This window comes from Pundamilia nyererei, unplaced genomic scaffold (genome assembly GCF_000239375.1).
Source record: "Pundamilia nyererei isolate P.nyererei 1_Seehausen unplaced genomic scaffold, PunNye1.0 scaffold00102, whole genome shotgun sequence".
Classification (NCBI taxonomy): domain Eukaryota; kingdom Metazoa; phylum Chordata; class Actinopteri; order Cichliformes; family Cichlidae; genus Pundamilia; species Pundamilia nyererei.
The window spans coordinates 594,653-616,392 of record NW_005187503.1 but is presented as its reverse complement, the minus strand read 5'-3'; the positions used below and the strand labels follow the sequence as shown (position 1 = coordinate 616,392).

Sequence of the window (21,740 nt, the reverse complement as noted above, 5' to 3'; positions counted from 1 at the left end):
TCGAACCTCCGTCTCACGTGTTTGTAACTGTGACAATAAGCAGAGGATGAAGAGGTGAAGGAAAAAAGGAAAGAGAGACACGTGAATGCACTAATGGACTGAATTCACAAAGATTTCTGGGTATTTCGCACCTCTTGCTGTGCCGCCACATGTTCCGGATGAGTCATTATAAAAGCACTTTTGCCCCCACCTCGACGCAGGAACAACAGAAAAAATGAATCACAGATCCAAATTCATTTCACTCAGTTTGTCTATTTAATATATAAAATACGGTAAAACATACGCAAAAAGGATAAGGTTTCAAGGGACTTGGATACTTTGGTACAACAAACACTTTTTTGTAAAAGCGGTATAGAATTTCAATAACATATCAGTGCATACTTTGTATATGAAAATATACACAAACTGTATATCATTCTCAAAAAAAACAACAAAAAAAGAAATATTTTCTTTACAACAAAACCCAAAGCAGACCAGCTCAACACAATATATTAGCTATAAATTTCATCTTTAGTATTTCATATGCTACATTATTCTGAGTTGTTTTAAAACTCATCTCTGATGCATGTCCTTATCATTACTGTACGTAACATATGTCATTGTTACCTGTATCCCATGCATTTACATGTTTCAAATTTCAGGATTTTACTAATTTCAGTTGTTTCCCGTTTTTATAAATATATTCTGTATCTTAATTAAAACTGCAGCATTTAACTGGTATTTCCTTCATTGCATTTGCTAATACCACAATAACTGATCGTGCAATTGTCAGCAAAGTTGCCTCAAAAAAGGAAACCAGTACTATATGTTTATGATACGGAAGAGAAAAATAAGAAAGAGGAAATTAAAAACAGTTGGCTATCCTACACAAAAAAATAGCAATAAAATAATAGCTCCATAATAATATCATTATAATAATAATAATAATAATAATAGACAATGGAACTGTCACCAGCACAAATTAATCCAAAAATAGTGAGATTCTAAAAAACATTGTACACAACAAGTAACAGGGGTGCAGGTTTTCATTCCTCATATAGATTGTCTTGTGACTACACTGCTAGATTGGACAGAGAACCTTTTTTTTTTTCCTTTTGTACATGAACAAAGCCAATCGGTGTGGTGTCACATTTCAGTCAAACATCAGCGCCCACAGAAACGAAGAGATGCCACTGAAGGTGAGTTTTTCTAAAAGTGGAAATGAGCGGGTGGTACGAGAGGAGATCGTTAGCTCTGTCTGCAGGAAGGCGGACACGCATCCCGAGTGTTCAAAAGGAATAGTTTGACATCTTGAAATTTCTTGATGGGATGTAGGCCGGAGAAGAGGCTCGATACGACGGTCCAACGGTCACACTCTGCCTGCCAGCACCTCTAAAGCTCACTCTGTCATTTTAACTAAAAAAAAAGAAAAATGCTGCATTAATTTTGAGATCTTGCATCTCAACTCTGAGATGTGCCGCAGCTTGTAGTTGTGTAATGTAAATGCCTGAGCTTGATACTTTTATAGTATTGTGAAAATGGATGCAGACGACGCATAACTGAGCTCGAGCTGACTTTATGGTCGTTAACACCAAGACGTGTCAGGTGGAGACATCCAAATTTATTTATGTACATTTTATACAAGCGGGGGATAAAAACAACAAATTTAATTGAATTGATTTTAAGTGTAAAAATTATCCAAATGGTGACACAGGCCTGCAAACGGTTCAAGATTCTCACTTGGATTTACTGCACACACGTTAAATGCTTTGATTGGTGACATATCTAATTTGCACACAGGTCCCCAAACAATCGAATCTAGACTCATATTGTGTATAAGGAGAAAAATGGGCACCCTTTTTTAATCCTGTAAGACCCAACCCATCAAAAAACAGCCAGAAAATTCTGATTTTTTCAAACTGAGATGTTCATTAACCCTTAAAGCAAAATCAACAAAAGATGTTTTTGCTATATCATGTTGTGTATGATATATTTTGATTATATACTTGCTATATATTTCTTTGTATCGCGTTTGATACACTGGGTGTTTTTGGCAATTTTTTGTTAACAACAATGTCAATTTTAGACCAAAAAAAAAAAGAGTTTTGTCCATAAGTTTTTAAAATTATGGCAAGTATTGATCATGTTAATGAGATAAAGGTCTCAGAAACTCCTGTATTAAGGGCATTATAAGGTTAAGAGACACTAAAGATTACTGACAGCTTTCATGCTTGCATCACTTCCCGACTCTGACAAACTCTGGAGGGAATCACACATTATTCACTTTCTTTAGTGATTTTTGGGAAATTTGTATTTTAACGTTTGAATCTGCAGCTGTAAATAATGTAAATAATTCGCTTTCATAAATGCAGCATTAGAGGTAAGCATCAGGCGTGTTGGCTGGTGTTTTGTGTACATACTGACCACATAAGTAAAAGCACAGATCTCCTCGTTCCCACTCACTGTATAAGTATTCCTTTAAAAAAAACTTCTCCAATAAGCGCTCTTTGAAAGTGTTGGCTGTTAAATTGCTAACCGTGGCTGACTGAGAGGGGAAAGCAGCGCTAACCTGAAATCAGTGGAGTGAAAAACTACCCTCCACACATACTAGGAAAGATGATGATGATGATGACGATGAAATACCTCAGCAACGCCGCCGCTAGACGCGTCAGTCTTTTGGAGAAAATCCCACGCGGCCCCAATGTCTTTTTCCGACTCGCGGCATGAACCCAGAGTCGGCGTCAAACGCTGCTCACCTACACTGACGGAAAGGTGTAGGATTGTTTAAATAACAGCCGGTCTGCACTTTGAGCATCGTCTCCAGGGGGGGAAAAAAAAAGGTAAAGTAATCGAGAGCGATAAACAGCCTGGGTTCACACACCAATACACACACTTGAAATGGTTCAACGAAAAACAGATTTGTTCAAGAAAAGCTACACTTAAACGTCAAACTTGGTTTTCCCGATGGGAAAAAAAAAAGAACTTGTCAGCTTACCGTGACGTGGAAAAGATTTTACACGAGTCCGTCAAAGTGTATTTTACCTCTCTACGCTAGAAGTGAACGGCAGTGTCCTGATAATAAGTTTATGTCACGGTGTAGGATTCTTTCTTTGATCGTGGGTTCTTTTCTTCAAAAGAAAGAAAGAAGAAGAACTGTGGCAAGCGAATATGATGACACCACAACCAAGCAGGCCTCTGTGAGTGAGAGACGGAAAGTGCACACACCATCGACACTAGAATAAAATAGGTTTAGTTGAAACACGTCCGATCCGCCGGCACCACCCAGCGCGGCGTAACCCCTGCACCTGTATCTCAAAACATATCAAATGCACACTCATATATGCAAACAGATCCACTGAGAATCAACACATTGCTTGTTTTTAGGGATACCTAGCAAAGTCTATGCAAATATATTCATATGTACATACACGTCGTTGAAGCCGAAAAGCTATTTTTACTTTGTCGCCAACTGAAGCGGTAGAAATATAGAAAAATGTCTTTTTCCTTTCACTTTTTCGAAACACGGCAAAGAGCTAAGGAGAGCTATAGAGAGCTAAAGAGGACATCAAAGCTTATTTTGTATAAGGAGTGATTTTTATACAAAGTCGGAATTCCTACTTCTGGACGACTAACAGAGTTTTAAAATACCAACAGATAGAGAACCAAATACTTCCCTACTCCAAAAAATCAAATCAAATCAAATAAAAAAAAAAAAGAGCCAACAGAGGCTCAAAAAACTCTTACTATTGAATTTCACTTGGATGGCATCTACTCCTGCTAATAAGCTGAGTAACCGGCTGGATTTCCATCCGAGTTCCAGAGGAGATGAGGTGAGAGGACGGGAGGAGCACCCCAGTCTGTGAACAAAGTGACCGCCAATACAATTCAATGTTTCACGACAGTGCGAGCGATAGCATGTCCCTATAGAGAACAGGGGCATTTGGCATTTTGTTTGTTTCTCTTCTTTTATTTAAATCTCAAAGAGAAGTTGATATTGGCACTCTGGCGAGGTGCTCGACTCACACAGCTGCAGAGTGCCACCTGAGGGGCTCGGGGCCTGCCTGGTTGCATGAGGTCGTGGCAGCAGAGGCAAAAAAATAAAAATAAAAAATAAAAAATCCTTTGACACAGAAATATTGTTACCTAGAAAGACCTTTGCTTGAGTCTGTTTTGGTCAGTGCCAAAAATTGCTCAGTCTTTGTCCAGATAAAGTTATTTCCTTTAGTGCAGTTTGGAAGTGCCTTACAGGAGAATCGACAGCACGCAGCCTAAATAAACGCTGGATTCTGGAGAGCAGGAAGTGGCGAGTCGTGCGGCATTAGTCCCGTAATGTCGACAGGCCACGAGTCACATTGTATTAAAATGAAAGGAGGTCGATGTAAATACATGGAGGCGATACGGAAACCGTGTGAAAGAGAAATGTTTGTTTCGTGGTTTCACTTTAAACAACGTATTTCTACCAAAGAAGAAAAAGAAAAATATCAATATGTGGGAGTCCATTCAAGCAAGAAGGCTTTAAAAATCTACTGTCCCTCCATCCGAGGGGCTAAAATATCCAGCTGAGCTCGGAGCCGTCCATCAGGAATTTTATGCTTGTTTTTAATGGGGTTTTTGGCAAAGCCTCTGAAGTCTGAGTGACGCGCTGAGTAATATAACTGTGTGTGATGATAGTGTCACATGACAGTGGGGTCGGGGCAGTGGTGGTGGGACTAAGAATGAGTGTGGGTGCGTGTTGTGGGAGTCACCAAAACTTCACTGTGGGTGCAGAGAGAAGGTGTTGGTGCCTTTATGTGACCCAGGCATCCAATCTCATGCGCTTGATGTTTCCTCCCTCCTGGTCTTGTTCGTTCGACGCCCTGAGGAGCTCGGCCGACGGGCTGAAGTCGGGCGGCACGGACCGGCTGGTGGGACCTGCCGAGCTGCCACCTCCACCTCCACCGCCTCCTCCTCCCGCGCCACCTCCGGCCGCTCCAGCGTCGTCGCGGTCGCTGCCTTCGAAGGAGCTGGCGTTGCTGCTTACGCTGTCTGCGGGCGAGCGGCCGGTCGGGGGCTCCAGGCATAGCAGGGAGCCGGGGTATTGAGGCGGAGCAGTCAGGATGGTACCTCCCGAGGTCGAGGATGGCGTGGTAGACGGAGGAGGGCAAGGGGTGCTGCGATCCCGGCCGGGCGAGATGGGCTCCGATTTGATGCTCACGCCGGAGCTTGTGTTGACGGTCAGCATGGCGCCTTGAGGGATGTTGGTCACCGGCCTGAGAATGGGGTCACAGAGGCAGAGGAAGAAAAATGGAAGGAAGATAAAGGGCAGAACAAAGAGGAAAAGCAAGAGACAATTTACAAATAATTAGCCACTTGACAAAAGGGAATATGGAAAAATTGGAAGACCACTCATGTGAAGACATAACCCACATTACGAAGCACAGCACCAACAGGGAAAAGCAACACTCCATTATTCCATAAAAACAATCAAATCTGAGCCTTTTAAAAGCAGGAGTTAAGATCCCAACTGCTCCCAAAAGATCAACAGAACAGCCGAAGAAGCGTGAAATGATTCGAGTGACAGGGTGGTTTGCAATGAGTCAGCTGTGACGGTGTAGAAACTCCAGAATGAGAAAACACAAAGTAATCTCGGGTTAGAGAACATGGCGGAAGCCGGAACTAAGTCTCTTTTCCTGTTTGACTGCAGACGGCACCAGACATGCTAAGAGAGCGAGGCAGCCAAAAGCGCACAGACACACAGGAAAAAGGAAGTGTGATACAGTACCGGCCCAACCACTCATCTCTACCCAAGAGCAGGTTGGACGGAGAGCCAACACTGTGGGAAGAAAACAAAATGTTGGAGCCCAAACCAAAGGGAACAGGTGGACGAGAAGGCATGTGTGGAGAGAGGTGTGAAACATTATTGCGGGCAACGTTTTCTTTCCAACAACAGCAATAATGTTCATAATGTTTTGGAAGCAAGAGCACAACAAAACCCATAAGAAAATCTTGTTTTCTGATCTACAAATACACAATACACAACGTGTGGAGCGTTTATGCAGGAATTCACGTGTTAATCGGAACACCTGAGTGTGGACGGTGGCCCTAAAGAAGTAACAGAGTACAAGATCGAATGCAAAAACATGGACAAAGTTCTTTTCTTCAAAGCTTGAGAGTGGCGAACATGATGGCATGTAAATCACATGGTACAAATTATTACTTTTAATGTTTGTGCCTTTTGTCCAATTGCTGTTTCAGTTTTTGCAGCTTTTTGTTTGATCCTTAAGGGCCACCGTATCCATGTATGTTTAAATTTAAAAAAAAGATATATAAATGATCAATTTAAGTAAATATCTATTGGCCTAATTTGGAAATACACTGTGAAAACAATTAGGTAAAATACCTATGTCACCCCTCATTTCTTTATATTTTGCTTCCAAGGAGAAAGACATTAATGTATTTTGATCTTGAACAGTAGTTTTCCAGGATTTCTGAAGTTCCTTCCAAGTGTTTCTTTGGAAATTGGTTGTTTTTTCACTCATTACCGGTCCAGTCCTTGTACCTGAGCATTTTTTGTTTTGTTTTGTTTGTTAAACCACTTAACACTGACCTGTGAATCATTCAAGCATAAGAAAGCCTCTAAATGTTTTCTATGCATAACAGACAACTAAGCAAAGAACCAATTAGAAGTGTATTTTTTAGAGACGTCGTTACCAGCTGCCTGTCACAAAAACAGAGTTTGTTCCGATTTCTTAAGTGAAACACAAAGGATGCTCTGTCATGGTTTGGGCCTTCTTTGATGTTGAGGATCATGTCAAAATTGATGATGAACACACAAAACATGCAGTTTTTTGCCTTATGTACTCTTTTCCCATTCGGGTGTCAATAAACTGCTGCATGTATTTCCAAATTTCCTAGAAAACATAAAGAAATGAGGAGTAGCTTCAAGGCCTTTATTATAGACGGAGCAATCCTTTCTTTTACAGTCTAAATATTCTTGAAAGCTCTTATTGAAGAGTTCTTCCTGCTCTGTCTTCCCAAAATTAATAATAAGCTCAGAAAGTTTATTTTTAAGGCCGGTTGTTAGTAAAAAGAATAAAAGAAACGTTGTCTACGGCAGCACGCACTGAGTGTTGTTTGTGTTTTAGACAGAATCCCATTCAAGTGCAAAGTGGACTACAGCCCCCCCTACAGACAAGGTCATGACATTTCACACACGCACACACTATTAGTGGCTTTTCACCTCAGATTGGCAGCCAGACTGGACACCTGGCTAGACAGCTCGCTGCTCTGTTTGTCCACGCCCCACATGCTGTGGACGAGAGGAGAGAACACACTTCAAGGCTCTGGTGTTCACGCTACCAAACCCCAACCCAGCTCACACAGCTCTTCAGTCACACCCACACCGCACTGATATAATCCAGTCCAGATGCTGCTTATTAAGGGAGAAAAACAGTGAAACCATCTGCTTAACTTGATAACAGTTTCTCTAAATCACACTGCATTTCCTCCATATTGAAAATAGCATCATACTGTGCATGCAAGTCCCGAATTACATCGAAATTACATTTAATTATTCCCCCTACGTTCCTACGCAGAAGATCTAACATCTTCACATGAGGCAAAGTCTGACTGAATGTTTTCATGAAGGACGAGCCAAAGTTGTGCTGACAAACAAATGCGGGCAGGTTTGTTTCCTAAAATGAGGAACCATTCACATCAGGACCGAGGAACTGTGGCGATTCTTTAAAACCGTTTCTCGCTTCCTATAAATTTTCAGGTTGACTGACAAAATAGTTTACCGAGGATCGAAATCCTTTTTGTGTTTCCCTCCTGAGCTGAGGGAAATCAAAGCTGAATTAAACCTATAGAGACAGAGTGCATTTAGGTCCTACCGTCACACAGCTAACCTGTGAATTTGTATTTAGTGAAGGTGCCTCCACCAAGAAGAGTTCAGTGACCCAGACTAAGACTGTAAAAACCGGATAACATCAACAGTCAGCCTTCATTTAGCCTACGTATGTGACATCAGAGTGACGTGTAGTTATATTTTTTAGGGAAGCTACTACGGAGGGTATCAGAAAGGTTTGGAGTTACAATGTTGCCACAGCTCAGATTTAACGCAGCTCTAACCCACTGTCAGTACACCGACACCACTTTGTCGCTGATTGGTTAAATATCTAAACATCACTTTGTCATCGCTATGATTTTTAAATGAAGCTTAAGGATTGTGACAGTTTGTAAACTGTGGGTAACTCAGAAGGCTGTAACGTTATGTCTGCAATGAAATGCCTACACACACTCGACAGTTTTAGCATCTTTATAAGGTGAATATAGCCTCGCTATGAATCCTGGATTTAATCAATTTGGGTAGAACAAGTCTGATGAATGTAGACTCTACGAGGTTAATGCTGAACTGGGATGAAGACAAATGGCTGTTGGCTCTGATAACAGCTGGATGATAGATCATACAAACAACTTTCTGCTGCCAAACTTCAAATAGATTTCATTTTTAACCTTTTTTTGTTTGGTGCAAATCATCTGACGTTGTGTCATTTTGCTTCTGAGGCAGTTAAGTTTTACTTCCATATATTCGATTTAAGTTTCTTTGGTGCTGTCTGGTTGATAAGCATGTGAGTAGATAAACGCTGTGGCAGCAGGGTCATCCTAAGTTTGTCCCATGCTATCTTTGCTTACAAAACTGTTGAACTTTTACCCCTGTACAAGGCACAATCACAGTTTTGTAGCCACGATTGAGGATCTTATCCTGATTCTTTCACACTGATCAGCTTTCATCTTGGACAGCATAAAATGTCACAGAAGTTTGCTAACAATAACTCGCCACAGCTAACTAGACAATAGCCTAAAAGATTCCTTTGACATAATGAAATTCTATATTTTTGGCCTTTATAACGATATTTTGCAGAATGAAAGGTTGCACTCTGTCTCTGTAGGAAGTAAAACACACAATCCCATTTATAATTATTTACGTAAGACATTGTACTACATTTCACTGTGCACACAGTTTAAAGATGCAGTGACCTGTATTCTTCTTCCAATATAAGGAATTTGTGTAGCTCTCAGTGTAGCTGGAAGCAGCTTCATCATATTTGTTTTTGATGCTGTGATATTTTTTCTTTATTTCTGTCTCAGCATGGCTCAGGGAAAGTTGTACGCAACAGGGGCAAACAAAGAGACTTATTCAGTGGTCTACAGCCAATAACAGCCAATGACAGGAGCATGACTTCCAGTAAAAGATTCACTTTAACAGGAAAAGTAGTGCCTTTTCAGCCAAGCGAGCCACCTGATGTTTACTAGTCAGTTGAGCGTACATAAACACGCTGCCTAACAAGGTTATTCAGGGGAGCTTTAGTTGACTGAGAACCGTGTGGGTGATAAAGGGTTTCGATAATAATAATCATCTGATAATTGTGTCATTTTGTTTCCACTGTGAGGCAATAAAACCACTTCTTCATTCCACGTAATGTTTTTTTTTTTATCAACCCAGAAAAAGCCGAACAGTGTTCAGGCTGATGTTATGAGAAGGCTGAGATGGTGAGATGCTGGTGAGAGACCAGATCGCTAAAAAAAAGGATGTGGATTGCTTGCATATAAAGGTCATGGTATGGATATCATGCAAGCTAAATGGGAGAGTCTGTAGATTCAGTACATCAGCATTAAAAGGGTTAGAGAGGCATTACAGGAACGTCTCAGCTGCCACCGTCTCTGGACCTGAGTGCAGGTTCAACTGCTGAAGATGAAGATGAAGAGCAGACTTACACCAAGTTGCTGAGTGATGCTAAGTTAAGCTGCTGCTGTGTTTGCTGTTGCTGCTGCTGCTGACTTGGCTGGGAAACCGTCTGCTGCTGCTGCCATGTGGACACGCCAGTGGGCAGCAAGCCTCCTGGTGACGCCAGAGCGTGTAGAGCAGTGATGTCCGCGCTGGTCAGCTGGTACTCTGAGAGGGGGCAAAGGTCACAGCAGGAATTCAAAATAGATTTCTTCTTTAAGCTATCAGGGTGAATAATTACATAAACTTGTTATTTAATTATTAAACTCTGTTTCATCTAAAAAGGATATTGCTGCTGCCAAAGCTCTCGTGTTGAGTTCACCTGTGTTGTATGCTGTAGGCATGGCGGAGAAGGGCAGCCCCTGTGCCAGGAGGCTCGGTGTGGCTACAGAGACCACTGGCGTGGTGAGAGTTTGAGCTCCAGCTGCCAGCCGCTGGGCGTTCTGCCAAAGAGGACCATAGCATGTTAGTGAGAGCAGGACAGAAAGGATCAAAACTTCCACATGTGACCCAAAGGAGTCAAGACTTATTTTTTGTTTAATGTACACTCTGACATGCTGGGAATGACGATGTGCACATGGCTGGATTCATAATGGCGTTCCACATGGAGTAAATCTCAGAGTTAAGTGTGGATTTACTGTCGGGACGTTCTTGATGACATGCATCAAAAACACTTTCATTGTTCTCGGTGATTTATAGAATTACATTAAAGGCACATTGTTCAACCCTCAGTTGCCACATTTTATTCAAATTAAGCTTCCACGAATATTAATGATAATTACCAAAATGTAAATCAGATCAATTAACTAGATAAAAGATTATGTGAAAGTAAATCCTCCCAAGCAGATCGACTCTGACGACACACAGACTCTGTAGAAATTCAATACTTTATCAATGCATTTTTAAAAAACATCAACAGATTAATTTAAAATATTTTAGCAAAATTTGGATCCATCTCGTCTCATTTTCTTTCTTTACTGTTCTATTTGGTGCTCTTTGTTTTTATGTAAAAACCTATACAAATATGTTCAATAAAAATTATACAATCACTGTTTAAGTTTAATATGGCTTATCTGGATATAAACATCCACAGTGATGTGAAAAAGTTTAAATAGGAGTCAGTACAGCTCTGTGATAACATAAGTACATCCCATGATTCAGTCGCTTCTAGCAGGAATAGCTTGAACTAATAGTTTTCTGTATGACTTTATCAGTCTCTCAAATGATCGTGGAGGAATTTTGGCCCACTCTCCATTACAAGACTGCTTCAGTTCACTGAAGTTTGCAGGCATCCAGAATATTTTGGTATACAGAGGATTTCACTGGGCTCAATGACTGCAAGGTGCCCAGGTCCTGTGGCTGCGTAAAGAGCCCAAATCATCACCCCTCCACCGCCGTGCTTGACAGCTGGTATGGGGTGTTTGTGCTGATATTCTGTTTTGCAGTCTTGCAGTTTGTTCAGATGCAGCTTTGCAAACCTAAGCTGTGCTGCCACGTTCTTCCTGGAGAGAAGAAGATGTCTTATGTTAACCCTCCCAAACAAGCCATGCTCATTCTGTCTTTTTCTTATTCTCATGTCATGAACTTTAACATGTAACATGCTAACTAAGGAAGCATTGAGGGTGTACTTAGTTTTTCACATGGCAGAAACTCCTCCCAGTCTGTATCATCTGCACTTATTTGCCATATTTTCTTGATAAATCAAGATTTTGTTTGATTTAAAAAGGTCAAAAGCGATAAAAGTACATCACAGGGTCTTGCAGCCAAAATGGCTCTTTGATTTCTTCATTCAGTTTACCATCGTATTCATACATACAGTTGCTCACTGTGTTTTTGGCCTTTCGATTTAAAAAAAAATGGCATAAACATTTAATAGGAAATAAAATTTCCCATTTCAATTTTAATATCATCTACTGTGCATATAGTGTGTTTTAATTTTAAATGGTAAATTTCAGAATAAACTCTCCAGTCTCACTATAATAAACTACAAACGGGTGACGTTATCTGCAGCTATCTTGAAGCTGATCCTGTTTGCCTCAATGCAGAGCTCATCTCATGATTCTCCAGTGGATGTCAGTAAAGGTTTGCAGTGCGCTGCGAGAGTGGTAAAGCATCCTGTTTATGTTTCTATCACTCAGTTTTATAGAAGCCACGGAGATGACTGTTTGCACATCCAGTCACCCATTTACATGACAAGATATTCAGTGTTTCTCCAACACAGGTGCCACAGTCACACTGCGAAATCTGTGGAACTGCTGCCCTGAGGTTTTATTATTATGTACACTCGCTGAAACACACAAATCTGTGAAGAAACACAACCCTCCAGAGTCAGGTTGAGCTGAATTATATCACAGATAAAAGCAGATGGAGGTTTTTAACAGAAGGAAATAATAAAAGGTTTGCGAATAAAAGGCCAAAGACGCAGTAATTCAGGTCTGGAATTACTCTTCTCGATGCTGAGGCTCATCATCCGGAGAGGAAACATTCGGACAGAGTTATGACTGTAACGCTGAATTTACACAGAGAGAGAGAAGAGACAGACCGGAGAGAGGAGCCGGATTCAATTATCTGCCTTTGTGAAGAAGTGAGGAGGAGCGGCGAGGTGAGAGCGATGAAAATTAATCACTCTTCTCTGGAAAATGAGAATCTTGCCTGTCAACTTTGGGAGGAATTGTGAAAGAGGGGGAACGGCAGCAGCCACCACCACCATCAGCAGCAACCATCATCTCTCTCTGTGTAAACTCAGCTTAAATCAAAGGCAGATTTTTTAGAATAACAAGAAAATTCAATGTTTTCTTCCCTCCAGTATTATTAAAAGTGGGATAAGTAAATGTTGCTATAACATTTTTGTCTCAAATAATAATCCTGCCCATGAATAGTCAGAAAACAGTGGAATAATAGCTTGTTTTCAACAAATCTCAACACAAAATTGTCCTATTTAAAAAGCCGAAGCCATCGCCTCACAAAAACATAGCTAATTAGCTTTATTTCATCTTAATCATTAATCAATTTGTTATAGTAACACCATAAATACAGAGGTGCACAATCCTAAAATGTTTAAATCCTAGTGTTTTAGAGCTAAATATGCATACGTGACAGAGGAAATGCCTTTAATGTAATGCCAGTTAGTTCTTAAACATCTGTACTTCACACAGTTTTTGGAGGATGGTGGAATGAGTCGGTGTGAGTGTCAGTGAGCAGGGAGCATGCTCCGTGGTGCCTCGAGAAGACATCCATGCTTTTAAAGTGGCATCGTATGATGAAGTAAATGGACCTGCATGGTTCAAAAACTTACAGGAGCACATTACAGTATGACACTTCTGCTGAAACAAAACTGATTCATGTGAAGGTCTGAATCACTTGAGTATTTCTAGATCACTGACAGGTTTATGAGCCCACGACTAAAGAAATGCTGGAACAACACATCCATGAGCCCTGAACCACATGCAGTCAGGTGGGAACCACAAACTGAAAGACCATCCCAAGAAATGTGAGTGGAGCAAGACCAGAACAATGTGAAACTCCTATAAGAGAACTGCATCCATGCTATTAATGTGCCATCGACTCATGCGAGTGACTGACGTGGGGGAAATCACCTCGTTTACCAATTCCAGCTCATCCTCTGTCTGCAAAGGGTGGTAACAGAGAGGGTTACAACTCTGGGGTAATTAAAAAAAGATATATGGAACAACAATGAAACTACTTACTGTAGTCTGGCAGCTACTTCACTGGTGGCTTGCTTAACAATGACATACTTGCAGTCTGATTATGAAATGTGCGGCGGTGCCATCACTCTGCCTGCCTACAGTCATTAGAAATGTAATGACTGGTCTCACTAATCTGGAGCTTTCGTTCACACAATCGCCCTCAGCCGTTACCGTGTCAACATATTTATCACTTTGTACCGAGCTAAGAAAAAACAGGAAAAGCTGCAGGAAATGTGAAGTAGTACAGCAGCAAAAAATCTTTAATAGTACTGGGTAGCAGAGGCTGCTTTCTGCTCTTAAAACACCAGCAGTTCGTGCATGTTTATCTTGTAGCTGTGTAGGTTTTCAGTCATCCAGGGCAGGGTAGTCTTAAAGCTTGAAAATAAGGCAATTGTACTTGTAGATGTTGTACCTCTCATCCAAGAGGCTTCTTCAGTTCAGTTCAACACTTTGGACGGAGAACCTATCGGTCTCATGGTGGATTCACCTGAAATCTCTGGTGGTAATGACCCATGTCTTTTTTCATACCCTGGGTCATGTGGTGACGCTCATGATCAATAGTGGGTCAATGACCACCTGAGGGACAAGCACGCAAGGGTTTAAAATGTCTGAGACTCTCCACTTTTTTGGTTTTAGATCTGAAGAAGGTGAAATGTTTTTTAAAACTTATAGAAGTACAGTCCCCTTATTTTTAAGTTCTTAAGACCACGTTTATGTTACTCAAGGACAGCTAATAAATGGACCTCGCTGTTGAAATGAACTTTAAGTCCTCGATGAAACCAAGACTGTTTTTTGTTAGCACAGACACTGCTGAACATGCCTCCAAGAAACGTGGGTGCACGCTTGGTTCAGGAAAAGAGAGGAGAGAAATCTCATCGGTGTGTCGGTGGGAGTAGGCTGATTCAACACGACTTTACTCACTTTCCTAGACTAAATAATGAGAAGAGTGAGCACAAAAACTCTTCCCCCAGGTCTTTACTAAAGCACAAAACTGATGGCAAGCATTCCTCTATAACAGACTGTTTATCTTCTGTGTAATTCTTGAATTTCATTCAACACATCAATATGAATTCCCAGAGTTTTGTATGGTTTTCCATTTCACTCACAAAACTTTCCTGAGATAAGAAATGAAAATAATCCTCCCGTGGTCCTGAAATAATCCTTCAGATTCATCGTTTGTCTTTGCTTCAACATCGCGGGTAACTTTAGTGAAGGCAGGAGGTGTTATGCTGCTCGTTAAAGGATGGAAGCGTTAAAGAAACCGACCCAGACAACACAAGTTCGGCTTAGTTAAGCTCACCATCTGCATGAGGCTCTTTCCGCCCTGTGAGGTGATGACTCGGAGGTCTGGCTTGCGGCTGTTGACCATCTGGGGGCTCGGAGGTGGGGGTGGAGACTTGGCCGGAACTACTTTCCCCAGACTGTTGCCGTTGGAAACGGTGAGGAGGCCTGGGGAGGCCCTGGCACTGGTGTATCCATTAGCTGCGGGGAGACGGAGGTGTGAATGGACAGAAATCAATAGGAAAATCAAAAAGGTGAAAGCAGACGGCGGGGTACAGACGGTGTGCCCCCTCAACGATGGCTTACATAATCCTCCCAAAGGTTTCTTTGTTAAACAGTTTTTCAAAGACGTGCAAACAGAACCAAGGAGTAAAAGCCCTCTAATGTTACAGATTATTGGATATGTTGAGGCAAATGTGCTCTAGTACTAATAAATAAAAGATTGGACATTTTTAATCTAGAAATCCAATATAAAGTAAGTAAATGAAAACGTTTTCCTGGTGCAGGCTTGAAATAAAGAACTAAGGCATGTGCCAGGCTGACTGCATTCCCCGCAGGAAGTGCTGGGAATCCCATGCATTTCTGTTGTTACTGGTGGCTTCCCCTGATCCCTGTGAGATACAATCACAGACGGTGCAGAGGAGGAGAGCAGGAACGAATACTCCCAATACAGACCGGATAACAGAAGGACGATCTGTGGTGAAAAACAACAAATAAGTGGAAGATAGCGCTCAGATATTTTAATACTCACGGACTGGACTTGGACATCCTCCATTTGAATTATTCAGGTCGCCTCCAAGAAGAGCGCCTATTGATAAAAGCTTAAATTAATAGAAATGTTGGGACTTAAGAACAAGAACATCACTTTAAGGTTCGGCAGTGGAAGAAAAGGTAATACATGGAGTTCTCAGTGATTTCTAATGCAACAAAAGCCTCAAAATATGAGAGAACTGCCTTTTGTTCTCACATAACATTTTACCACAGTGGACATTTTAATCTTTTGTACTTTGAAAAAGACCCCAGCTCATGGATACACTGTATACTATATGCACTCTATTTGTTTCTTTGTTTTATCTTAATTATTGACTTATACACAGTTGTTCATTCCCTCCTCAGGTTTCAGCTCCAACCAGTGCTGCACATGCATTATGTCACCATGCATTTCATTACACAAACTGTATGAGTATATCCAAAAAAAGGACTTTAAATTGAGTATAATCTAAATAAATATTAACTCCAGGTCTGCCCTGCATGCATCAACTAATCAACTAAAATTTAATATAAACGTGAAAAAAAAAAAAAAGTGTAAGTGAAGTGTAGCGAATGTCACACAGAGCAAATTAATCCAGAGGAGAGCGGCATGCATTTCTCCCTGAGGAATAAAGCAGCTTATTATGCATAATGATATGGAGCTGCATGCTTCCAGTGTCTGCTATAGTCTCTGATTACCTGACAGTGTCGCCTTGCTTGATTTTGTAATTATCTCTGCTATTAACTAATAAAGGCCAACGTTTACTTGTGTTTACAAAGAATTCAAAATGAATCTATGGGGGTACAAACATGGATAATTTTTTGTCATCTTTCTTTTTTTAAACAACTTCTTTTGTTTTAGATCAAACACACTGAAAAAACATGAGCAACTTAAAAAAGTCATGTTCGTGTAAAAGCAGAAAAATCCCTGCGCTGAAGACTGTTTACTGTCTTTTGCTGGTCTACAGGCCATTCCTCATCTCGCTCACCTGCACTGGCTGGTCGCTGTGGCAACCCAGGAGACACCGTATTTCTTTGAAGAGCCGGTTGCTGTGGCGACAGGAGGTGGGTATCCGTGAGCGACGATGATGTTACATAGGAGGTAGTTACCAGTGCGCTGCCTGGGTTGCTGAACTGCAGTGTGCTTTGATTGGACGCCTGGACGGTGACCGGCATGGAGAACGTCTGAGGCGGAGCTGTTGACTGCTGCGAAATTAAGAAAACGTCACTTTTAGTCCCACTGCGCGACATTACCGCACTACTTTATAACAATCAGAACATTACCTAGATTTAGCCTCACGCTACTTTTTTGGAATTAAAAAAAAAAGTGGTAAAACTGGCAGGTTGTGTACTTTACAGCTTCAACTAACAAACTACACGATCGTATATAAAAGCATGTAATGGAAAAAACTGTCTCCAGAGTTTTAGTCATCTCATTTGTAAAAGATCAAATCTAATTTCAAAGAAAAATTAGGCACTGTAATACCTTTTTTTTTATTATAATACGGTAAAATTAAGACGTATTGTCATGCTCCAAATAGGTGCACATAATATATGAATATGGGTCTACAGGCATTTCCTTATTTCACCATTGTGGAAGAAACACGACTGAAAACCGTTGCTGTATGACATATTGTGAAGTGGAGAAGTTTTAATATTGAAGGACCCACACTGGCTTGTGTGGGTCCTTCAATGTTATAAAATATTATTTTAAGTTATTGTTTAAGTTATTATTGTAAGTTAAAAAGTAAAGAAAAACAAGTCAAAATATAATTATTAAAGAGTAAAAAAAATGCAAATATAAACCTGTCATTGCTCTCTGTTTGATGAACATCAGAATAACAACCTTTATTTCTTTCACTTCCACAAAAAAGTAGCATTAGAAAATTATAAATAGATAAAATGACATTAAAACCACGATATAAAAGCCAATATACAAGTGTGGGCTTTTAAAAGTTTTTTTTAAAACGAGGAACTGATCGTGCTGAGCTAACTTTAAGAGGAAGTTTGTTGGGCTAAAACTGAATGCAGTCCCCCTTTCTATTAACAGTAATCAGTAAAATCTTAATTTGAATTTTGCACTGAATGGGAGGCCAAATTAATTTTGCAAGGACTGGAGTCATGCATTTGTAGCGCAAAGTGTTTGTGAGTAGTCTTGTACCAAGTGTAGATGCTAAAGTGCTGCATCATTTAGGAATATATACAATGACTTGCAATAATCTAATCAGCAGGAAATCAGAGAGTGGATAAGGTGTTCAGCTGTATTATTCAGAAGTCCTGATCTGACCTTTGTAATATACTAACCCATATAAAGACTGGGCTGAGAGATTTGAAATAACAGTTGAAACTGAGAAGCTTGGGGAAGGAAAAAAAAAAAAAGAAAAAAAAAAAAAAAAAAAAAAAAAAAAAAGAGTAGTTTGCTTTGGGTCAGTTATTAGTTGTCCAAAACGGGGAATGACACTATTAGTAAGATGTTCAGTACCAATAACAGTTTGGTTTTAAGGAATTTGAAGTCATCCAGTCCTTAATGGCACCAAGGCAGGAATGCAGGCAAGCTACATGTTTGTGTTTTTCTACTAAATAAGACAAGCGAATGTCAATAATCAGCATTACAGAGGTAAGACAGACACAAACTAAAGAAAATAGGTCCAAGGATTGAGCCCTGTGGGACCCCATATGGCATGAGGGTGCAGTAAACGAGGTAAAACTGTCCACAGTGACTCTAGCTGTACCAAATGTAAAATACAAACTGTAATGTTGCCTGAATCTGTGCTCATTAAAATGTCCTTAAAAACTTTACGTAAAGTGGTTTCTGTACTTTTTTTTCTAAGACCAGACTGAAATTATTGCCTTTTATTACCCCTAAGAGCTGCCTACTAACCACTTTTTCAAGAATTTTTGAAAGCAGAGGTCATTTGGAAATAGGAAGGTATTTATGCAGTTATGGTGGGTATTAATCAGTTTTCTTTAACTCTTTACCCCTTGAAAGCTGACTAGGAGTAACCTTTGAAGCTCTTTTCTGAACTGAGTGGTTTCATATCTGAGGGCTTCTTATGGAACGAAATGACTGTGTTTGCATCAGACGTTATAGTGAGATTGAGCTCTGCCTATACAGCTACCACTGGAAACTATTCTAATGTCATCAAACCACATGTTCATTGATAAATACTGAGCTGTCAAACACATTAAGGGTACAGGGGAGCTCATCAAATGTCATCTTTATGGGGAGAAAGCGTTAACGATCCATGAGGCTATAACATCAAAACCCTGCCTGAACAGCTTATGAAACAACACGTGAACTTCCACCTTACACGGTGTTGTATTTATGTCTGACACAAATTTGTTCAAATCCAGTAGAGTAATGGGGGTAAATGCAGTAAGGTGAATGGTGGGTGCCAAGGTAGAGAAAGAAAGGAACAAGTGGCACCCAGTGAAGCCTTAAAGTTTATTTTAAGAACTCTCACAAAGTTTACTACTGATGGTAATAAACAGACGTCTCAGTTTATAGATAGCAGTGTTATGCCACTCTCTCAGTTTTTAGCAGACTACTCAGTGAACACCATCAACTCCCTCATATGAAGCTGGTGGACCTGAAAATATGCAATGACACAAAGTTCCTGAATGATTTACAGTTATTACTGCAACTTTTCATTACCTGTTTTGCTTCCACTGATGCATCTGTGGTCAATTAAAAATCATACAACAATAGCAGCCATGTTGATGCAAGTAATCTTTTGTCATTTAAATAAAAGACATGAAGTGCTATCTGCTTTGTTTTGTCTTCAAAATGCCCTTTGTGTGCAAATTTCCTGGCGTGCAGCTGATACAGTGTACAAATGTTATGATCTTAACTCCGATCTATTGACTATAAATGAACATGGTATTATTGTAAAAAGCACAATTATTTAATTGGAGTCTTTAAGCACAAAATATAGGTGAGTATCATCAGCATACAACAGAAAAATAAAGAGAACTGAAGGCATGCATGGCCAGAAAAACCAAAAAGCAGTGGTTTTACAGATGTGTTGAGTTTTAGCCCTCGCTTGTGAATAATATAAGTTAGACTAACTCATTTACTGCCTTCAAAACAATGACCAACCCCCCCCCCCCCCAAACAAAAGCTCTTAATAATACCACCATCTCTAACACGAATCAAGCAATCTGCATTTTTTTATAAAGGTCACAGTAAAGTGTAACACAACTCGTTAGAGGAACTTCCTACCAGTAGCAGTTTCCTGTCAGTACTTAAGACAAAGCAGAACAACAACAACAGACAAGTGTTTGACCAATAAGCAGAACAAACTGCAATATAAAAAAAATGCTGCATGAATTAAGAGAAGACTTAAGTGTGAAGTTTACAAAACTTACTCCGTAGCGTTTGAAGAGAACATCCAGGTCCTCTGTGGTTTTCCGGTATTTGTCATCATTAAGGGGACTTTGGTCGATCGAGTCTTCGCCGTCTGGCTCTGGGCTGTCACAGCCGTTGAAGCCTTTCTTTCTCAAAGTCTGTAAGTGTAAAAACTGGGCTTTAGAAGTGAGAAGACATGATACTGCAATCATAGTATGAATCATGAGTTTATCATTTAAAGTGTTTCAGAAAATGTAGGTGGAAGAGAATCAGCTGCCACTGAAAATTATTTGATCACGGTTGTGAAGTCAGAAACACAATTCCCATTAATTATAACTACTTTCTCTATAACACCCCTGAATGAAGGCAGTGACTTGAGACAATGACACTGAGGTGCGCCGGTTACATTGCCTCTGATCACACAAAGATAAGATAACACTTCAAATTCTTTCTTCAGAGACTGCATTAAAACAACAGTCAAAAAGCCTTTTTCAAGAAGCCTAAGCTTTTAATCTTGTTGGTTTTGTCACATCAAAAACACAAAAGCAAACAGCAAATAAATCAAAATCTGGTGAAATGATGACAATACAGCTAAAAGACAAGAAAAACAAACAAAAACAAATCGCTTGTGTAGCATATGGCTACATATTTAACAGATTAAATGGGATATTGCCAGCATTATACAGCTCTTTATGTTTTAAGAGTTGGTGCAACAGTTCAGCCCTGACAGTTTCCATATTATTTAAAATCTAATCAAGGCCTTAGCTTACTCACTTCTGCACAAATGGTGAGGATGCATCGACTAACCTCAATGATATCGGCATTGGTCCGGCTCTCATGCGGCTCATTGTACTCTGTGTATTTGAGCAGGACCTTGTCCATGTCAGTACTGGCATACTGGAACAGCTTGTTCGCATGGTTGAAGATGATCAGGGCAATCTCGCAGTCACACAATACACTCAGCTCGTAGGCTTTCTTCATCAAACCAAACTTTCGCTTTGTGAATGTCACCTGAAAGAAAACAGAAGAAAGGATTTGTAAAAACAGCAGAGGGCAGGGTAAAAAAACTCCCAGGGGTTTCTCAGGGTTAAAGTACTACTAACGCTGTAACTCCTATAAAAGACCTTTACACAGGTCTTCTGTGCACCACACGCAAACAGGTCTAGGCCTGCAAAATAAAATGAAATCTTTACAAAGACAAAGTAAGTCTGTGACTATTTCAACTGCCTGTAACACAAACACATATTTCACACAGCAGATAGACACATTAGGTAAAAGCACACACAAATAACAGTGTACAAGTGACAACAATAGCAATAACATCATAAATAAAGAGGCATCAATGAAGCACAGTGAGTCAGTTTTCAGCATCGATACTGCTATAATTAGATGTGGTCTAAGTTGAACTAGAGATGCACACTTTGGCATAAATACTGCAGGTCATAAACTTTTTCCTATATTGTGTTTTTTTTTTTTTTATTTGTTTCCCAACTGACTGTGAATCAGTCGGTCAGTGTTGAGATGCATAGATTGTGCAACTGAATGCTCGGTCATTTCTGTGCTTCATGGTGACCTGTTTTATATTTAATATCTGTATTTAGAAAGGTCACTAATTCAACTCCAGCCAGAGACAAAAATCCCCTTTTGCATCAGGAAGGGCATCTGGATCAAACTCTGCTAAATAAGAGATGTGGTGTTTAAATGTGACAAGGGAGCAGGTGAAAGTAGCTTTACCTAACCAGGAGGTAACCTACAGAGCTGAAGTTAAGTACTAATAACTACAGTTCCTCTAGTGGCCCCTTTAGAAAGGCTCCAAAAGCAGGACAATCCCTACAGACGCCTGTTTTAAAAGTGTAAAGCTTGTTTGTAATTTATTACATTATATTAACAGATTTTCTTTCTTTTCGGA

General features: G+C 40.2%; 1 protein-coding gene across 5 annotated transcripts in view; it reads right to left on the bottom strand.

Moving 5' to 3' along the window:
- Positions 1–886: 886 nt before the first annotated feature.
- Positions 887–21,740, bottom strand: part of LOC102199681 (myocyte-specific enhancer factor 2D homolog) — a 31,302-nt gene continuing 10,448 nt past the window's right edge. Inside the window, exons 3-13 of one of the 5 annotated variants that reach the window (XM_005740616.1) lie at positions 20,639–20,842; positions 19,852–19,989; positions 16,473–16,689; positions 15,485–15,541; positions 14,753–14,934; positions 13,342–13,371; positions 10,068–10,188; positions 9,736–9,913; positions 7,199–7,267; positions 5,741–5,791; positions 887–5,228 (exon numbers count right to left, since the gene is read on the bottom strand). In XM_005740616.1, the coding sequence (XP_005740673.1) occupies positions 4,766–5,228; positions 5,741–5,791; positions 7,199–7,267; positions 9,736–9,913; positions 10,068–10,188; positions 13,342–13,371; positions 14,753–14,934; positions 15,485–15,541; positions 16,473–16,689; positions 19,852–19,989; positions 20,639–20,842 (1,710 nt within the window). In that variant the 3' untranslated portion in view covers positions 887–4,765. The remainder of the gene's footprint in view (positions 5,229–5,740; positions 5,792–7,198; positions 7,268–9,735; positions 9,914–10,067; positions 10,189–13,341; positions 13,372–14,752; positions 14,935–15,484; positions 15,542–16,472; positions 16,690–19,851; positions 19,990–20,638; positions 20,843–21,740) is intronic. The other 4 variants (XM_005740618.1, XM_005740617.1, XM_005740620.1 and 1 more) reach the window with 4 other exon arrangements.